At 40.2% G+C, this 20,463-nt stretch overlaps 1 protein-coding gene and 2 long non-coding RNA genes across 6 annotated transcripts in view; 1 reads left to right on the top strand and 2 right to left on the bottom strand.

Moving 5' to 3' along the window:
* The window catches only part of LOC116919270 (serine-rich adhesin for platelets), a 64,754-nt gene that overhangs the window by 17,201 nt on the left and 27,090 nt on the right, over positions 1-20,463 (top strand). Inside the window, exons 1-2 of one of the 2 annotated variants that reach the window (XM_045171347.1) lie at positions 5,803-5,937; positions 19,766-19,957. In XM_045171347.1, coding sequence (XP_045027282.1) covers positions 19,830-19,957 — 128 coding nt within the window. In that variant the 5' untranslated portion in view covers positions 5,803-5,937; positions 19,766-19,829. Of the gene's footprint in view, positions 1-5,802; positions 5,938-19,765; positions 19,958-20,463 lie in introns of those variants that run through there. The other variant, XM_045171348.1, reaches the window with a different exon arrangement.
* Positions 3,740-7,073, bottom strand: LOC116919279. Of its 2 annotated transcripts, XR_004391820.2 has the most exons (4): positions 6,872-7,073; positions 4,675-6,776; positions 4,443-4,609; positions 3,740-4,379 (listed from the first exon to the last, which is right to left on the bottom strand). It is a non-coding gene; the product is annotated as an uncharacterized LOC116919279 (long non-coding RNA). The 2 variants fall into 2 exon arrangements; XR_006644456.1 differs by having other exon boundaries at positions 3,740-4,609.
* On the bottom strand, positions 9,137-12,522 carry LOC116919277. Of its 2 annotated transcripts, XR_006644455.1 has the most exons (5): positions 12,203-12,522; positions 11,579-11,761; positions 11,284-11,474; positions 11,141-11,201; positions 9,137-10,288 (listed from the first exon to the last, which is right to left on the bottom strand). It is a non-coding gene; the product is annotated as an uncharacterized LOC116919277 (long non-coding RNA). The 2 variants fall into 2 exon arrangements; XR_004391819.2 differs by having other exon boundaries at positions 11,141-11,474.

Here is a 20,463-nt window from a genome sequence, read left to right as displayed (position 1 = left end):
CAACGGTTCTTTTTTCTTTTTCTTTTGGAATTTTTACGATGGGGTCTAGAGAAAACGCGCGTGTTTCATCTCTTGTCTTTTCTTTAAGGATCGCGAGCCACAGCCTCTTGTTTTTTGAGCCGATCGTCGCAACACAGGGCCCGGTCCTTGTTCCCAATACTGGGAGAGGAAATGAAGGTGGGGCCAACAGGCCATCGCCTCTCTGTATGTAGTCTAAAGTATTTTGCATATCGAATATCTCTGGCGCTAAATGAATTCAGGCCATTTTGATTGGATGATAGCGCGATCGTGTGTCGTAACGCCGCATACATAATCGCTTCCCTTTCCCTCCCAAGTTTTCCGTTGGATTGCGATGGTTGCGTGGGACGCGAAATCAAATTGCGTCGGGAGCATTTTCGGGATTGTTAGCTCGGCGTTGAATTGACGACGAGTATCATCGCATTGAGTGAATGAATGGCAAGAATTGGAACGTGGCTAGTAGAAATTCCATCGCCATTAGCAAAAGGTTTTGTTTTATTTGGTGTGTTGTGTTTGTTGCCATCTCTCTTTTTGCTTCAATCTGTCTGATGGGCCGGTCGCGTTTCGTAATAACACGGCCGCGAGAGAAGAATATGTAATGAGCGAAAATCGGGTTGACAGGGAACGTTGGCTTCTGTCGCTGCTCTTTTGTTTTCCGTCTCTTTCAGTCGCTTCTTTTCAACTTCTTGGTAGTTTATTTGATTTTTTTTGGTGCGTGTCTTCTCTTTCGGTAGCCGTTTCTTCTTCTGGCTCGCCCTTAGTCCGTTTTGTCTTGTATATATTGACCTGGAACGTGACTTGTCATGGACTTGTTTTCATTCGAATTTCAACGAGAAAACGGTTCCATCATTTTAGCCCCCCCTCTTTCGAAAACAAAACTGAAAAACAAACTAAACAAACGCAAATGCGTGACGGCCGCGCTTTTGTTTTTTCAGCTAGTGTGTTGACGTTGTCTGCGGGCAACATCCTCCCCACTCAACTTCTTTTTTTTTGTTTCGTTTTTATTTTATTTTTAAATTTTATGTTTCAATGCTGATTGTACAAGAGAGAGAGATAAATGTCTTGTCCAGTAGGAAGTGCTGACTTGTATGACGATGTTGCGTAATAACTGAGAAAGTTATCAGCGTTTTAGCCGGTAGGCTAAAATGCCAGTACCATTGGCCACCAAGCGGCAGTTTTTTTCTATTTTGAGTGGCATTTATCTTTTATTGACGCTGCTACTAGCATTTTATTCTCTCGTTCGTCGGTCATCTCTCCGTCTCGTTTCTCTTGTTTCATTTGCGTGTCTACAACTAGCCAACCAACCACGAATACTTATGATTATTATTTTATTGTCTCGACTGTGTCTGCGTACGAGCAGCTCGCAATTCTTGAAGAAAAAGATACAAACGAATAGACGTGGGGTTTTGAGTGGTTTCAAAGAGAGAAGGCGGACTACTTTCATCGCTTTTCAAACTGTGATTTAGACGTTGTTTTGTTTTGTTTTTGGAATTGTTGTTTGCGTCGGGCAGACGAAATATTGCGGCACGTTGTAAGGGCCACAGGAGGTAGATAGGATTTATGCAGCGCATGGCCTTCGTCAAGTGGAATTGATCGGTCGGGACAGGCTTGAACATAGTCGAGGAATTGAATTTGACGTTGCCGTCGAGGGGGTCGTTCGAAATAAGGAGGTGGTCCCGCTGGACTCCCATCTTTTTCACCACCCCACCGTGAGTCGTTGTATCAAACACATGCTGAGAAACGACGGATTCTTCGTTTTTTTTTTTTCTCTTCTCGTTGTTTGTTCGCCTATTCTTCCTCTACTGAAATGTTAATGGCGCTGTGAAACGACGAGTGAAAATATGTTTTTCTTTTTCTTGTATGAGAAGAACCTCTCGACAGCTATGGTGTATACCTGACGTAACATGAAGAGCCCGAACCCCTGACAACATTCAAATTTCAAAAGTCATAAAGCATCAAAAGATTTTTTTCCTCCTCAATTAAATCTAAAAAAAAAAGTGCCGTTGTTGTCAGATTTTATTATACATGTTGTATACGTATGTCTTCTTTAAAAAAAAAGAAAACAACAACATGTGGACAGCTGCAACAGCGTTGATTATGGGTGTCTCACCTTACCGGAGAGTACAGTAAAGAGGGTCATCTCTGTGCAGTAGTGGTCGGGGGGGGATGGGGGCGAATACTCATCGTAAAAGACAAAAATCCTTCCCCCCTGCTTTTCCACATAAGACACCATGTCCTCTCTACTCTCTCATCCAACAAGCAGCGAAACACGAAATAGTACAACCATCGGTTACTTATTCATCTTGTCACGTTCCGCCGTGTCCGTTTTCTTTTTGTTGGTGCCTTCTTCGAGGGGGGTGGGAGAGAGATTTTGCGGACGAAAGGTTCAATAAGATGGAGCTTCTGGCAACGGCATTTTGAAAGTATCAAGCCGTAGCTAAATATTGGCCAACTGGGACTTTGGTTCTGCATCCCCCCCCCCCACACACACACTTGACACGCGGCGAGAGAATCACACGCATTTGAAATTGGCGCCCTGGGAGCCGTTCACTTGTCGAGCCAAAAGAAAATGAATTTTCTCTTCGTTTAATTCCCCCCCTTTTTTGTTTTTTTAGAGATGACCAATCAAATGCGAGGAAGGACTGTTCGTTTTCATTCCCCCTCCTTCTCACCAAATGATACGGTAATAATAAAGAGAGAAGGAAACAGACAGAAAATAGATTTTTATGACGTCATTGCTGCTGCCATCTGATACCCTTTTAGTAAAGGCCTACAATCACGGGACAACATGGGAAGCCTATAGCGTAGAGTTAGCTATTTTTCAAGTGAAGAAATTCAATCTTTCTTGATTTGTCAGCGCATTTTTGGGTCATCCTAAACCCCTCCAACAATATCGTGGAAGCTACGACTTCCAAAAAAGAGAAAAGAAAATGTAACGGTTTTTGCTACCGGGTAATCAGAGCAGCGAGGAAGACTTTTCGATGGAAGTTGTTACAAGAGAGAGGGGGGAGGGGGGCAGTAGTGCAAGTCGATGAAGATGACTCGGCTCTTTGTGTAAGAGACAGGTGGTAGGAAAAGCCGAATGTTATTGGTAAGAAAATGGGCGCGTCTCTCGTTACTTGAATCTCTTCGGTCGAAAATGTCAAGCGAAACTCGAGACGTGGAGGAATGTCTTGTTAACGAGAGTGGGAGGGAATATCAATCATAAAGAATTTATTTTATTTTTTTCCCACCCTCACTCCACCCTTTTTTTTTCTTTGTCCCCCTGGAACTTTCCAAATCCTTTTGAAGTGTCGCTAAAAAAATGAACCGCAGCTGATCTTTCTTTTTGCCAATTTTTCTGACCTGTTCAAACTCTTTTGACGAAGGAGGGACCTGTTCTTCTTCGCTTCACTGCATACTTTGTTTCCCCCTTTCTTTTTATTTTCTTTCTCCCCCACGGCCCTTTATATTTTATCTCTCCCTCTGAATGTACGTTCGATTGCCATCGTATGAAAAACAAAAAAAAAAATTTTTTTTCTGTTGTTGTCTAAACTACGGGCCTATTTCAAAAACAAAATGTTTTCTTCATCGATCGAATGCAATCGATAATAAAAATAAGAAATGGTTAACACAGACGATAGGGGGGAGATCAATTGAAAACGTAAATGGGAATACGACCGTGAATTTCCAACAAGTTCATCGTTTAAACATTTTTTATTTTTTCAATAGGCGTCTAGAGACGAATGTGGGATCGTTGTTTGTCCCGCTTAGATATCGGCCGATGCCATGGGATATAAAATCGATTTCATTGTTGTACCAAGTGTTCGTCTTTCATTGCCACTACGACAGGAATTCCTTAACGCGTTGCCTTGCCAATGAAGATGATGTACAATTTTCTTTCCTTTTTGATTGGGTAGCGTGAAAAATGGTAGGACAGAAAGTCACAAGTCACTTACTATTCGAATCGAAAAATGAAAATTCAGTTTGTTTTCTAGTGAAACAGATGGGGAAAATCCAAAACATATACGAATGATGTTCCGGTCTGAAACGCTTCGGCCTCTCAGAAACAATGGGACTGTGTGTCATGTCGTTATCGACTTTAGCGGGGTGTCCCAAAAAGAATGTTTCAAAAAATCAAATCAAATGGAAAGAATATTTTAAAGAAACTGGTTGATGGCGCGATGACTTGGCGATAAATCCATTGACAAATAACCAAATGAGGGCCAAACAGAAAGGTGGACCATAACTCATTTTCAACTATCGATCAACTTGGTGGGGCGCCTAGGCATGTGCCTCTACGTGAGTGACTTGGTTTTAATGCAACTCGAAATGTCGAAGGGGTCCTTTTTTTCAAAATGACGTGTCGGTCTGTTTGTCGACTTGAAAAACCATGAAACAGTTTCAAAGTAATTGGTCGTTTAATCAACTTGATGCAAGAATACCAGTTTCGAATTCTCGTCTCCCCTCCTCTCTGTTTCCGAGTATTGTACGACCAACCACTAGCCGTCTATAAAATATTCATAACAAATTGATTCCTGGACACTTCTCCTTTTACATCGTCGTCGGCTGTTGAATGACAAATTCTATGCGGTCAACTTTGTTGGATCCTCTTTTTGTTTAAAAATTTAAAAAAATGAGAGATGCAGGTTATCTTTTAAGTCTGTACACTATTACCTTATAGACAGGGGGACTAGCAGTTCACCTGGATGCCATCAGCAATTTTTTTTTTCTCTTTTTGGCCAGTACTTTGCTGGTGCCCTCCTCCTATCTGACCTTATACTCCCCCCCTCTTCAAAGACCAGGTAGAACGTCTCTCTTTCTTGAGGCATTCCTTTTTGATGTGCCATTCTTTGTAGCTGGAAAAAAAAAATATGAATTAAAATTTTATTTTCTTTTCTTCCGTTGTATGCCCGTCTTACTAGCGCGTCCGTGTTGCACACATACATACAAGAGTCCAGCAGTAAATAGCAAAAAAAAAAAAAAAAAAAAACTTTATTTCTCTTTTGCTGGTGGTGGCGCGAGGGTCTTCCAGTTCTTCACCAACAACTCCTCCCACTTTTTTCTTTTTTTTTTCTCTTTTTTTCTTCTTCTTCTTCTTTTCCCATTTCTCCTCCTTCTTCTACTACGCCCCATCGGCGGCCGGGAGAAGGAGAAACAGAAAGAGAAGGAGGCTCACTTCTTCAAACTTTGTGCCCAAACACTGTACACTCTCTTACAAGACTCGCCAGAGCTCCCAGTCACATGTGCGGAGGACACGCTGAAGAGAAGAGACCTCGCAGTCTCCCCTACACACACCGTCCATTCTTTTTTGTGTGTGTGTGTGTTGAAAATTTATAAATCCGTTCTACAGTGTCCTGTCGTCTGTGTTCGCTTTTTGCCAAACGAAACGACATGAAATAGAAGATTTTTTATTTTATTATTATTATTATTATTTTTGTGCCAAGGAATTTGCGTGTGTATGTGACCCCCGTACGGTTAAAGTTTGGGTATTTCTTACATTTTTGTTTTGTTGGTGGGGGTTCAGTGTTATTGGCCAGATTGTCCAACAAAAAAACGAAACATAATTGAAGATTAGTCCAGTGGCAGTGTGCGATTTGAAAGTGCGATTTTCTTTTGAAAACGAGTGATCTACTTGCGACGAGTCAGACTTTGAACAGGATGGATCGGCAAGGAATTCGAGTGCATAGTTGACCCCGTTAATTTGCTATTTTTGCCCAATCAGTTTATCTATCTCACACACACACACGAAAAGGCTAGAAGAAGCAACACAAAACAAGTTGTTTGCCAACTTGTCCAAACCGAATCAGAGGATTATAACCAACTGCCATCGAGAGACGGTCCGTGCGCGCGCACGTTTTTTATAGCGCTGGATTTTGTTGATCGCGTTCACTTCTTTTTTTCTTGAATTGTTCTTTTCAAATTTATTTTTACGTAACGGTAAGTTGACATTTGTTTTTCTCTCTGTTTTATATTACAATGCCCGTTGCACGTTCGCCATTCTCTTTTTTTTTTACACGTCTTATCGGAATTTCAAATACCTTCACCTCTTATGTCGTGACGGTCATCCCCCCTTCCCTATCTCTCCTATTTTGTGTGGGGCGTCAAGTTGTTTCACCAAACCCCGACTTGAGACGCTCTTATCAGCAGGGAGTGGTGACTCTGAAATGATGTAACACCGATAATTGGAAATCACGCGAGGATCGTTTCAATTTCGATTGAATTTGAGTAGTCGGTTGACGTAATTCAACAGGAATCTAACGAAGTCAGTGGAGGGGGGGGAACAAGAACCCAATGGCATAGCCAGGAGTTCCCCGCTTAATTTGTTTAATTTTAAAAAAGAAATCAGAAACTATCGACTATTTTTCGTTAAGATTTTGTTGTTTTTTTTTTGCTTGTTCTTGGCCGAAAGTTCAATCTATCAAAATATGATAATGACCGTTGCTTTTTTTGGTTTTTTTTTTTGCCCTGGTCCTATTGATGATGGCCCCTACACAACGAAAAGAGCACCGGCGCGCCTTGCTTATTTAAAAATATAAGAAAAAGGATTTCTTTTCGGTTGATGACTCTTCGCCGCTTGGTCCGGTCAAGGGTCCCTTTTTTTTTGTTTTCCCTCCATTTTACCGCGTTCTCCCGAAGGCGAATGAGCGTTATATTTTGAAAAGAGAGGAGAAGAAAATAAAAAGATGGAAATCCTTTGAAAAAAAATAAAATAAAATTCTTGTGTTGTGTTGCTTGCCGCCACCGCCGCTAGTAGTTGGTTGTGTCGCACGTTACGACTAGCGCGAAAAATGTCGAAACAAATAAAAAAGAAAACAAAAAAAAACATGAAATTTTTGTTTTTGTCTTATTTTATACGGCGATGCGTGCATACCTGTTGCGCAATGTATCTTCCGACTTGACGGACTTGTAGGGCCCATTTATCATCGGTCCGTTTTCTTTTCGATTCCCCATCTTTTTCGTTTTTGTTTTGTTTCGCTGTTTTGTTTGACACGTTCACATCTTCGGTACAGCTAAAAGAAGAAATATAATAATAGTAAAGGGAAAAAAAACACGTTCTGATGTAACCGAGTGAAAACAAAAGACGGCAAGAGACGCAGTAAATGGGATAAAACAAAAACAAAACAAAAAAGAGTGGCAGAATAAAAATGAGTCGCTTCAAACTGTGTTGCGCATGTTAACCGACAACATTTTCTCGTGGCTTTGCTCGTTAACACACACACCACTTTTCTATAGATGACGATGCGCACGCAAGTGTTTTTTATTGGTGGCCAGCTTTTTCTTTTTCTTTTTCTTTTGATTTATCAACATCCCCTCCCTCCATTCCATGAAATATTTACATGTTTTTTTTTTCATGTCTGCTTTGTGGACGCTTTGCAAACATTGTACGTTTTGTTCGTCTCCATTTTTGTGTGTGTGTGTTTGTTAAAGCTCTGGTTAAAAAAAAGAAAAAAAGAATATGAAATGTATGAATGTCTATTGAGTCGACTTGAAGGCAGCAAATTTTTCGAAGGCAAAGTGGAAGATGTAGAAGGAAAAAGAAAATACAAAAGTGGTGGGGGGGGGGAGGAAGAGGAGGAGGAATAGGACAAGACCATAAAACATGGAAGGGTCATATTATGAAAATCACCGTCAGGAAATTTATCGCCGACTCTTTCTTGATGGTAGGTCTCTCGTTTTTTTTTTTTTTTTTTTTTTTTTGTGTTACGGAAATCTTTTGCTTCGTCTATTTTTGGGGGAAATTCTTTTTCTTATTTTTTTTTTCGTGTAAATTTTTAAGGAAGAAAGAACTTTCCCCCCGTCTATTTTTAATTGGTGCGTTTCTTTCTTGTAATTATTCCTTCCCCCAACCGTCTTTAAATCCCCTCCTCCGTTTCGGTACGGACTTGCTGTGGTATGCGGTCATTTAAAGCATTAACTTTAAATTCTAGTTAAATGAGAGACTTTTAAAATAATAATAATCAAAACAACCTCGACCACGCACACAAAGTTATTTCGTGTTATTGCCAAAGTCCTTCCGGATACTTTTATTTTTCAATTCTGGTCGTGTCTTGACCGTGCGGCCGATTTCACGAGGAAATCGTGCGGGATTTCAGGGTTGCGTGTTAGGAACGCGCGCGCGTTAAACTTTTTTTTTTTTTTCACAAATAAACTTGACTTTTTGATTGCGTCCTTTTGCTATTTAGATACGTATATATTTAAAAAAAAAGGGGGGGGGGAGGGGAGTCCGTGACGTTTCCGCCTTCACCGACACGACCCCTGGAACAATGTTTTCCCGGTCTAACTGTTTTTTTGTTTTTTAATACGCATTTGTGAGCATCACCTTTCGTCGACTTTTGGTTGCTGCCGAACGATTTACTTCTGAACGGCAATGTTTCCTCCCGTTAGAGAAAATGGCGTGCAAGAGGTCATCACATATTTTATCTTTTATTTATTTTATTTTTTTTTTTTTGGTCTTAACTTGTACTAATTATAGTTGGCACCTTGTTTCCTTCTTATTTTTTTTCGGGAGTGTTTTAAAAGCTTCAACTTCAGTTCGGCAATTTCCCAGCATTGCCTCAAACTGTTTGTTTGGTTTTGCACTTGAACACTCGAACGATGAAGATCTTGAAAAATGACTTGTTGGGCAGCTCACGCGACTGTTGATTTTCACGTGTAGAGCCTTTGCCATTTGTAAGTAAATGAGCTATTTAAATTTTTAAAGGGGTGGGGAGGGTACATATAGAGTTAAGTGTTACACCTGCTCAGTTATGCAATGAACGTTGGTCAATGAAACTTCTGGTGGATTCATCTTGCGGCCCAAACCAATGACCAAAATTGGGTGCATTCCAACCTGTTGGCTGATTGGATAATAAAGCATCTGCCCGTTATTACCACCTTTTCAGTATCAATAAATAAACACACACACACGAAATCATTCCCAACTGATAGCTCAAGAGAAGAAGAAGAAAAACAAATAGAAACAGTTCCATTGAGACGCCCCCCCCCCCTTCAAAAAAAAATAAATGAAATGGATGAACCAAATATAGAGTTTGGAAGTCGGTGTATAACCAGTTCCTCTGAATCCGTAGCAGCCAACTTTCTTGGGGGCCGAAACAAATTGACATCCTTTCATGGAGAAATGAGTTGTTTTCTTGTTTTGATTTTCTTTTTCTTTCTTCATCTGTTGGTGGGTAATGAAAAAAACAAATGAAATTGAAGAGAGAAGTGGGGGCCGGTAGAACGGGCATTTTGTGTTTTTTAGTTGCACGATCCACTGGTATAATATTGCCGTTGGAATGCCGATGACCTGTCGCACGTTTACCTGTACCTCTGTTCAACGCGTGTGTATTATTTATACGCGGCCATACAAAATGCTAGACACACGACGGCTATAATAACAACCTTTCACGTGTTTTTTTTCGTTCTTCGGTCCGCTGTGTGTGTGTGTGACAGGGCGCTGATGTCGTTGGTGGAATCCGGACGCATCACCAAAGCTTCTCCTCCCATTCTCTCTTTCTTTTACCTTCCATTTTCTTTCAAGTCATGGATATTTATTTAGCTGTCCATCAAGTTGAGATTTCTTTCATATTCTCATCAGCTTCTATGTGGCACCGCTTGACGGCCAACCAATCTTTGCCTTGCTAAATATTCAATTCCTTCTCCTCCCTTTCCACGTGTGTATATTATCTACATGTATTCTTTTTTTTTTCCCCTCTGCTTTCGGTGGGCCGTCTTCACGCAATGCGGCCCTCAGCCTCCCTCCCCCTCTCTCTCTCTCTCAGAAAGAAAAAGAAAAAAAGAGAAGAAGAAATAACGCCGCAATTTAACATACGAGACTCAATTGAGGGGATGTAGAATCCCATACATAAAACAGGAGTATGATAACCTATCGATAGATTCATAATATACTTTTAAGGTTTGATTCATTTCCCCCTGTCTCTTTTTCCTTCTCTGCCCCATCGTCCTGTGCGCAGCAAACGAACGGACATATTTTTGTCGAAGGTCAATCTTTTCTTTTCAATAGAATGCAATCACACGTAGGACTCGGAACGAAAGAGTGGGGAGGGTGAATCAAAATGAAAGATTTTCTTTCTTTCCCGGAGAAAGATCATTTTTATTTTTTTAAATAAAAATACATGTATGATTTTTGTTGTTTAGCATATATGCATATGAGTTGTAAGAGCTGGTAGACATGTGCCGCCATCCCTTCTGGTCGGATGTTTTGAAAACGTCGCTGAGATGGACGGACGAGAGCCGCACTGAAGAAATTCTCATTTAAATGTAGCATCATCGTCATCATTTTGAGAGTCTATAAAGGATAACAAATGGGAGTAGTTCTAGTCAAAATTTCTACACGCGCGTGTGGTATTGGAGAAAAACACTAAAGCAACAGGAGGAATCGTTCGGGTCCTCCCGTTTTTTTTTGGGGCGTGTAACGTCGTTTTTTTTTCTTTCTTTCTTCCCGAAGAGTGCGCGTTTAAACGCGTACCCAAAAGGTGAGGTCTGACGTTTTGGGCTTGTCTAGCGCGTTTGATTTGTGCACTTTATGGATGCAGACCCCCCTCCCCCCCTTGGAATTTTTCTCTGTCAACCGTAAAAAAAGAGAAAAATCAGTGGATGATACTCGAAAGAGGAAATGGATGAAAGGAAAAAGAAAAAAAAGAACGGCGCTGTATCTCTAAATTTCAGTTAGGGCAATGCTTGGAGAACGTTCATTCACGCTCGTCTGGATGCTTCATTGAGATGCTGGACCGGTCGAGCGCGTTTCATGGCGCATGGGAGAATGCGTCTGTTGATTACACAAAAGAAGAAAAAAAGGGGGAAGAAAAAGGAAATGGATTGCCGACATTCCAATCCATTTGGTTTCGTTCGTCTTCTTTTTTCTTGCTCTTTATGAATGGCAGTGAATGAAACGAATAATAAAAAAAAAAGCCGGGCTACCCAACTGCCCGTTTGCATCGTCAATCGGGATTGCGGACGACGACATTCTTTCTCCATCGTTTTCAAGTGTTGCTCACTTTGCTCTGACGCAATCTGACCCTCTGCTGTCCACTGCGGTTTCTCTAATTTTTTTTTTCTTTTTTAAAAATATCGACAGACTTTGGAATGGCGGGCCAAAATAGTTGGGTATTTTTTTTTTGGGTATTTTTAGTTTTTTTACCTTGTCGGTTGGGAAGATGATAAACGGTTTTTGATAATACATCGTCGTCGTGCGTGAAATCCTTTTCCAAACGTATATTCAAAAAAATAAAATAAAATAAAATAAAATAAATAAATAAAAATATGTGTGTGTCTCTTTGTAACCGGCCGATGAAGGTGATACATAAAAAATAGCTCGACTCTTGTTTGACATTGGAGATCGTGACCGAGTGGCTGCGTTCTTTTCCTCTACAGTTCATTCCTCCTCCCGAATGTTTTGTTGTAATCTTGGAGCCGTCATCTTGCACGACCTTGCATTCCTCTTGCCTCTATCCCAGTTTTATTTTTTTTTTTGCCTACGTATACGGTGCGAGCCGTTCGAGGAGAAAGAAGGAAAAAGAAAAAATTTTTAGTAAAAACATTTGATGTTTTTGGCCGGCAGCTGGGGGGGATATCGTACGTCATTTAATCGTTTCATTTTGCAACAGCCTATATTCACGGCCGGCTGGTCATTTTTGTTTTTGCCTACGTGTTTGAGTCCAGCGATGATTTTTGTGTGTCGTGACGATGGCAACGGCGCCGCAAGAGATTTCCCTTTAAGGTGCAAAAGGCGTTGGCATTTTCCTTCGTTTGTTTTCTTTTTCTTAAAGAAAAAATAAAAATGGGCTTCGTTTTTATTTTATTTTTTTTAAGAGGATGGATAAAAAAGAAGAGCCTATTCTTTATCCTTTCGTGTACAACAACAACTAAAAAGAAGAAGAACTTTTTCCTTTTTTTTTTTTTTTTTTTTTTGGAATAGCGACTGGCCTGTGCATAAGGTTTGGTACCAACCGAACCAACCAACGAACCCACCAACATACCAAAGAGGAAAGAGAAGGACGACGACGCTGCAAGGCAGCACGCGATAACCCCCACTGAGATATGCATAGCTTGTGGCAGGACATGGAAAACAGAGAGAAATAGACAGAGAAGAATGGAAAAAAAAAAGAAAAAAGAGAAAATGGGAATCAGAATGAAAAAGAATAGGAGGAAATGTACGTAGAAAGACATATGCTGCAATTAGCAAATAAGTAAATTTAGTTACCTCTGCTGGACGAGTGAGAGGAGTGCTGGACGTTTCTATTTTTCCGCCGTTTAAAAAAAGAAAAAAGGGAATAATCGAAGATAAAAAGGGGTAAAGGTGCGCTGGTGTTTTTCTGTTTTCTTTATCCCGGTCTGGCCGCGTGATAGTAGAGACGGACGACGTCGCTCGAAGCTTTCTTTTTTTAGCCGATCTGAAAATGCTGACCATTCAGAGCTGCCATTGGGAGGGCTGTTAGCTGCTGGCGGACTTCCGCATTGCTTGGTCACCGTGAACATACAGCAGAACTGAGGGTTTTCTCTCTGTGTGTGTGTGTGTGTGTGTGTGTGCTGATGGTTGGCTACGAACAGAGTTAAGGGCCCCACCAGAAAATAGCTGGCGCCAGAGGAGGGGCTCTTGCGATAGATTTATTTTTCGCACGATAGTTTATTTAAGTTTTTTTTTCTTTTCTTGCCCAGTCTACAGGTTGTGATTTTCTATGAAAAAAATATAAAATAAAAGAGATGGTCTCTCATGATCGCCTAATAGCCAGTAATAATAAGCCAAGAGTCTGCGCTATTCTCCGCTGGGACGAATTGAAACCTTTTGAAAAAAGAAATGCAAGAAAAAAAAAAAAAAGTGAATAATAATAACCGTTCGGGAAAGTTTGTTTGAGACGGCTCGTAATGGGCCAGAGCTAATCGAACGACTCTGCTAGTTCAAGCCATTTCGTTCGTTCTTTCGTGAGATTAGTAATAATTACTCTCTCTCTCTCATGGAGAGATGGCAGTAGCGATGAGACAAAGTATTACAAAAAGCCATAAAAAAAAAAAAAAAGAAGAATAGCCAATGGTTGGTTTTGTATAGGACGAGCCGACCCAATCAGCTCGTTTGTTTTGCCGTCCGTCTTCTCATTAGATCTTTCGCATTAAACAACAGCGACACGTCTTATTGTTTCTCTCTCTTTTCTTTTTTTTTTTATTTATATTTATGTTTTCCTCCTCTGCTACCCAGTCACTTAAAAAAATAAAAAATGCAAATAGTTGCTGTTGGCAGTCTTGCGATCGGCCAGTTATTTATTTAAAACGCACGTCTCTTTGCAGATAATTCCTTGGGCTGTCTGCAACCGCCGTAGTTGTTGTGTATCGTCCCGACGTGTAATCATTATAGGTGTGCCAAAACAACGGCACACTCTACGCTGCTGCTGCTTTTTCTTTTATATACGAGGGCCATGTGAACGTACATCAAATGGCGGGCAGCTATTAACTTTTGAGAGAAATGCGAATGGATGGCTGTCCGCGGAGGAGGATCAGCTGATAAACCGGGACGACAGCTGATTTATGATCCACTGGCTAAAAGTTGGGAAGGAATGTGTGTAATGCCGCCGTCTGAGTTTTGCGCTTTTTATAAATTTCGAATTTTTTTTTTTTCTTTTTTCTTTTTCTTAAGCGGACGAAAATGCACAGCGACGGAATTCCACACGTCCTGCAACGGATCGTGGAAATGGGGGGGGGGATGGCTAAGGTGGGCCTCAACTTTTCGTTCGTCGTTATAACGGACGGGAATTTAACATAGATGTGGCATTTGCTGACGACGGGGCGTTCATAATTTCGTGACAACAATGCTGCCTGATATTTAAAAAATGTGTGCGGACAATGAGGAATGTCCGCGCCACATGCAAAAATGGCTAACTGACCCGATGACCAGGCGCATTTGTTATTTTCTCTCAACAATAGCGACTGTGAAAGAAGTGATTTGATGTGGGGGACAAAAAAAAAAATTGATCGAGAGTTCGTTTTGTTGTTGCATTCGTTCCCCTCTATTTGGCAAGTTGAATGGAGAACAGCCGTCGGCGCTCCAGTTCAAACAATTCCGGCCTATCATCTAAAGAGCTGAGATAGAAAAGGCAATTATTGCAACTACAACAAAAAAATAAATGAGAAAGAAAGAAAAAGGATGTGCCAAAAGGAAGAAAGAAAAAAAAAAATAAATAAATAAAAGGGGGGATTTTTATTTTTATTATTCACCGCTCATTATTACGTCCGCCGAGTCGGCCCATGTCGTTCCTATGACGCGCGAAGCTTTGTATCCTTTGACGGTGATGGATCTCATTGTCTGTTGCGTTTTTTTTTTTCTTCTTTTCTTTTTGGAATTTTTGCGTCTGTTTGTCTGGTTCTTTGCATGTCTGCTCTCTTTTGTTTTCATTTGATTTATTTTTATTTTCAATGTCATCGATTGGTGTTCGTGAAAAAAAAAAAAAGGGGGAAGTTTTTGAAAAATTTGTAACGAAAACGCAAGAAATAATAGCCAAATGATGTGTAACGATCGACTGGCTAAGAAGGGCTTTCGACAGAGGGTTGCAGAGCTTCATGATTGTGTCAAACATTCGGTTGATTTGCGTAGCGAAAATGAGGCAATCGTATAAATCACGTGTGTCTCGGAGCAGGTCGAAATTCTGGGCTAAACAAAAAAACAACAAAGAATGACGTTAAAATATTGGACGTCTTTTGCATGCGGAATGACGCATTGAATAGGCCTGTTTTTTTTTTTTGTTTTTTTTTGAAAGTTTCTTCTTTTGCATTTCCTAATGAGAATCTGCTGGCATTTCCAAATAAAGCTCTGCCCGTTTGTTGAGCACTTTTCACCGTGTGCTATCCTCATCTTCTCTTTGGAACCTATCATTATCGAAATGCGTTGGGGCGCTTGTTATTCAGTCTGCTCACGATACGATTTCTCTCTGAAGAGGGCGATGAGATGCACCCAGAATAGAACTAGACAGAAGAACCCCCCCCTCCCAAAAAAAAAAAAAAAGAAAAATTTAATTTTCTTTTGTGTACGTGTGTGTGTGTGTGTGCAGTGGTTAATAACAAACGGCAATTTTTATTATGATTTATTGGCCTGATCAATTTCTGTAGATTCGATAGTTGAAAACTTATGAAGGCTGATGATTGGCGAATCGGCATTCCATCACGTCATTCTTGTTTTGTTTTGAAACTTTGCGGAACGATCTTCGGATTTGTTATTCAATATTTCTCTTAAAATGTGTGTTCCTACCTCTAAATGAGTTCCTGCCTCTTCAATATTTGTGGATTGTCTGCTTTCGTTCGATTGGATGACCCACCTTTTTCTTCTTATTGAATTCTTTTGATCGTCGTTTTCTCTCTCTCTCTTGCGTCTGAACGATGTTATTGCTCCTTGGGCCCATCAGTTGAAAGAAAAATGAAAAAAAAGGCGTGTATAGACATCGTACATATCAGGTGGAATTCTGCGTTTATACATTCTGATCATGGTGCATTATATAAATAGCTCGGAAAGAGGCAAGGCACAGGTGGAATGAGCTTGGATAGTTACCAAGAGCAGCTTAACTTTTCTGCCTGCCAACCTGTCTACCCTATTTTTCGTTATTGGTTATAGCGCGTTCCATTTCTCTTCGTAATCGAGGCGGGACAGGCGAATAACGCAAATTTTTATTTATTCATTTATTTTTCATTCAAAGGGAAATGTAAATGCTGTAATTCTTTCTCTTCACATAGAACTCTAACTAGCGAGAATATTACCTAACCGCGCCCTCTATTTATTTCCGTCTTAAATATTCGAGAAAAGTCTTAATGTAGTCGACTTTTTTTTTTTATTGCGACATGTGGGCTGGACTTCAATATCCCTCTTGGGGCAAATAACTTTTAATATCGTGTCTTAAAGCTGCTTTAATCAAGCCCTCCCCCCTCTGTTTTCATTCCTCGCTTTCGCCTAACCAGCAAAAAAAAAAAAAAAAGAAATTCGTGCGTCACATTTTCTTCTTTTATTTCTTTTATTTATTTATTTATTTTTTTTTTTCTTTGCCATTTTCCGGAATGCGTGTACACGAGATTAGCGAAACGTCCTCGCCCGAAGGTACGGAATGATGTACGATCTGAACTTTTTGTTATTTTATTTTTTTTTTTTTTGTTTTTTCTATCTGCTCTCTTCCATCACAAGAGTACACTTAAGTACTGGATGTGATTTCACATCCAGTATTTAATTTCTTTTGGAGGGGTTGTTATCTTATATTATATTAATAAAAAAACATTACGTAAAGCTGAAACATTCGCTATCATTTCGATTAGGAAAGCTTCAGGTTTTTGAGCGTACGCAATGTCGGAAAAGTGTTTAACAACGTTTTGTTTTTGAGAAAATTTTAGCTGAGATTTGGATTCCAATCGCACCGTCTTTTAATAAAGGTCAGTGAAGGTCGGCGTGACTGTTGGATGATGGCCATCTCTTCAGAGGAATGGGGGATGTGTCGATGTGGCATTTGTGTGTTGTGCGTTTCTTTTATTTTTATTGTAGAACAAAAGCTAAAAAGCAGGAAAAATTAAAACAAAAAGTCGGGAATTTTTGAATTTTTTCAAGGCCGGCTGGTCCATTTCTGTGAGCGAGTTGCATTGTCCAATCATATCTGTTCCATCCTCGGGCAAGTAGCCTTACTCATCATTAACTAAGATTTAAAAAAAAAATATCATAATAATAAGGAATAAGGAAAAAGAAATGAATTAGCCCAAGCGAAATGAAGTCCCCATAATTGAATTTTTACTGTTGACCTTCCAACAATTTTTGTGAGTGGGGGGGCGAACGCCCAACTGGAGGATCTACATATGTCAGTAAAGGAAAAGCAAACTCCCACTTTCGGGAATTTTTAGCTTCATTCGTAACTGGACACACACGAAAACCAAAATGCAGAGAGAGGCGCGTTATTCATCTTGATTGATTGTCAGTCGCCCCTTTTTGCTTCTCTGTTTGCCTCCAAATTTGGCCATTTGTCGATGAAACCGATGGCAATCAACCGCACAGCCATTCCGATCCGTCCGCTCGTAATTCAGGGAGTCTCTTCCTCTCTGTCTTTTCCCTCCTCTTTCCTCGACTCGTTCGACTCTCTGGTAGAAGTGAGGGGCTTATTAGAATGAGATAGCATCAATTCAAAGACTAGCCGAGTTGTAGACGTTCGCTTCGAAACGTGTAAGCTCGTGCTTTTGAATAGCCATTGCTCCGGCCACAAGAATATAAGGCTATATAGACACGAAAAGACAATATCAAACTTCCGTGCAACTGGCCCGTTCGTTCGCCGACGAGTCATTAGCTCCCAAAATTGGAGATGAGCTCTTTCTTTTTCTTTTTGGCCCAGCTTTCTACCGTCTTTAAAGACTATAGTCACTGTCGAATACGTAATCACTGTGACTGGCCAACCATCTTCTTGTCCCGCTGCGCTATTCTTATAGTGCCGATATCCCAGACGCAGACGGACGGAGAGAAAGAGTTTAAAAAAAATAATAATAATGGATGAAATTAGATATACGTATAACTTGGTAGTGTATTTACGGTATAGTGGGTACTGTTATTATTATTATTATCTTCATTATTATATGGTGGAAGTCTGAACTGCGTTGCGCGGACGGGATCTAGGGCAGACTGTTGTTGGTCTTGTGTCAGGGGCCCCTCCAGATCACTTTAACGGTAATCTACCAAAGCTCCGGGACCGTGTCGTCCTTTAACGCGTAACCTACTTCCTTTGCGCTGTATTGTCTCCGAATGTCGGTATATTTACATTCATCACCTAGGATTAGAAAATGCCCCCCTTTTATTTTTTATTCAATTTTTGAAAAAGAGTTTGTCTACGTGTGCCGTGAACTTTGTGAACATAACCAACCGTTAGGACCATGACGTGTTCAATTATTTTATTCTTTTTCGCGCGCCCAACCGCGGCGAAGCGATGCACCTGCATCGCCATGACCATTTCGAGTCTAGCTGATTGGATCTTAAAAATTATTTGTATAAGATGTTGCTGTAGTGTTGCACCTTTTTATTTTTGGCCTTCTAGTTTTTTTGTTTTTTTTTTTTTTTTGGGGGGGGCTGGCCTTCATTCTACTTATTTGGTTTCTACTCTTAAGAACGAGCGGTTAACGCTGCACTCCAGTTGCCCCCCAGCTTCGTGATTGTTCTTCACGCAATCTTCTTTTTTTTTTTTTTCGTCTTCGTGTGTCTTGTTTGGACGATACGAAGTTCCAAGTGGAAGGAGAAAAAGAAGCACAACACCCCCCGCTAGGCAAATCTAATTATTGGACGCCATTTTTTTGTGTTTTTTTTTTTTGTTTTTCAAAAGTTTTTTTTTTTTATGTATAAACTTGAATGAGATCAATGTGTGATGTTCTCAATCTCCGTGGTGAGAAAACGAATTGAATGAATGTGTTATGGCGTTTCAATGATGCAATGCCATGCTCAGTGGTTAGAAACCAACCGGTCGTGAAAGATACGATAAGATGTGACGACGGGCAAGAGAACCCGAAAGAATCTTGTTACGTTGTTTAGGTGTAACTAATTAACCACGGAAACCACAGATCCTTTTTCGTTGTCGCACGGAGAAATACCTTATTTTGTGTTTGGATTCTTTTTCTTGAATTTCCATTTTTAATTGCTTTTTTTAAAAAAAAATCCTTTTCGTCGCCGCTGCCAAATTACCGTTTGTTGCCCAAATCCGAAACGGTAACACAATTTTTTCGTTTATTTTAATGTGTAGTAGTTTTCCGCTCTGTATGTTTGACCGCAATTCAGCGAGTTGCATTCTTCTCTTGTTTTTTTTTGTTTTTTTTCAAATTCTTGAGTTTGATTCCAAGAAGTTCTTGCCACGGTTGATAGGTGGCGTTTGCCTTTCTTTCTGCCAGTATTCCCGGCCATTTGAAACCTCGTGTTCCATTTGGGCAGTGTGCTAGTATTGTGTGGTGTTTTTCTTTTTGAAAAAAAAAAAAAGTAGAGGTCAGCGTTTAAAAATGTGTACTTTATTCCTTCACCATAAGGACAGATGTTGTGACAATGGAAACTATCAAACGAAGAAATCGTTTTTGCATTTATCTACCGAAACGTTTGCTGGCAGACATCAACGCATCAACAACGTGGAGATTTTGGGTGCATTCCTGTGTGATGTATGCACCTCTTAAAAAGCCTTGATGTTTTCTAGTTTTGCAACAATGGCTTGTCGTTGATTGACCTGTCTCTCTGACGTTGCACGGGCGTTGCACTTGACACATGACACAATCCTGCACGTCCTTCACGACCCTCCAGCTCCACCCATAGTACCCATAATGAGATTGGCAATCGTGAACGTGATCGTACGCTTTACCCACCTCGACGAACTTTTTTCTTTTCTTTTGTCTTTGTTGTCTGGCATTTTCATTATGGCATTTGTCGTCGCTGTTTTGTACGATTCACATCTCGATTCCCTAACTCCATAGTTGTCATGAACCTACGATGGTTTCGACTCGGTGTGTATTGACCCCAGTTTTTTTTTGTCTTTCAATGGTATAAAACAAATTCAAAACAAACAAAAAATGAATGTTGAAGACCGAAATGGCAATATTCTTATTTAAATGAGTGCTTACAAAGACTGGAATAATGGCGACATCAATGGCCAATTGCCCAATCTTGGTTCAAAATGAAAGTGTGGCCATTCGATCGAAATGAACGAGCTAAGATCGAATTAATTCCAAGAGAATTAAAAGTTGTTCCAAAGTGCACGATGTTTTATTAATTCCTTTTCGTTTTTTTCTTGAATCATTTCAGGTGAAGGAGATATTCTACTCGACTTGTTATCATCACCACTGGGTCAATTCCTGCGAGAAGCACAATGAGTAGTAGTGGTGGAGGGACGCATCATCCGATACCCGAGTTCCGTGACGCTGACCATTTCTGGGGCCCAGGACTCAGCCAGGTCGTTAATGGAAGCCACGAAATTATTCGGCCCAAACCCAGAAGGTGAGTTCCTATCTTTTATTTTTTTTTTTTTTCTAAATTCCGCTTTTGGAAACAGTGAAAGAAACCAAACAAAGATGGGCTTTTGTGTGTTTCTCTAAGAAAAGAAAAGAGAAAAAAAAGGATTTTTTTTTAGACGAGAAAGAGAAGAATCACGAAATAGGTGAAAGAGATTCTTTCTCCATAATCTTCACCTGCACTCGCAACGTCTAATTATATCTACACGTATGCTCTGTCTTTTTTTAAAAATAATTGTCTTCTAAAGAAGCATAGAAAAGACAAAGAAGATCTCGTTTCTCTTGTAGGTCTGTGTGTTTGTGGGATTGTTTTTCCCCTTTATTTTTTTTTTTGAAATATCAGTCCGGCTATGTAGGTCCCGATTCTTTTCAACGTAATAAGGTTTTCTTTCTTTTCGTCGGCACAAAATACTTAAATTTGAATTTTAACCCCAATTGATGTAGACCAACCAGGCACATTGGTTTATGAAACCTTTTCTTTTTTTTTTTCCA

The sequence above is a fragment of the Daphnia magna genome, linkage group LG3 (assembly GCF_020631705.1).
Source record: "Daphnia magna isolate NIES linkage group LG3, ASM2063170v1.1, whole genome shotgun sequence".
NCBI lineage: Eukaryota > Metazoa > Arthropoda > Branchiopoda > Diplostraca > Daphniidae > Daphnia > Daphnia magna.
The sequence above is the reverse complement of the archived record's forward strand: the minus strand, read 5'-3'. Positions and strand labels throughout refer to the sequence as shown.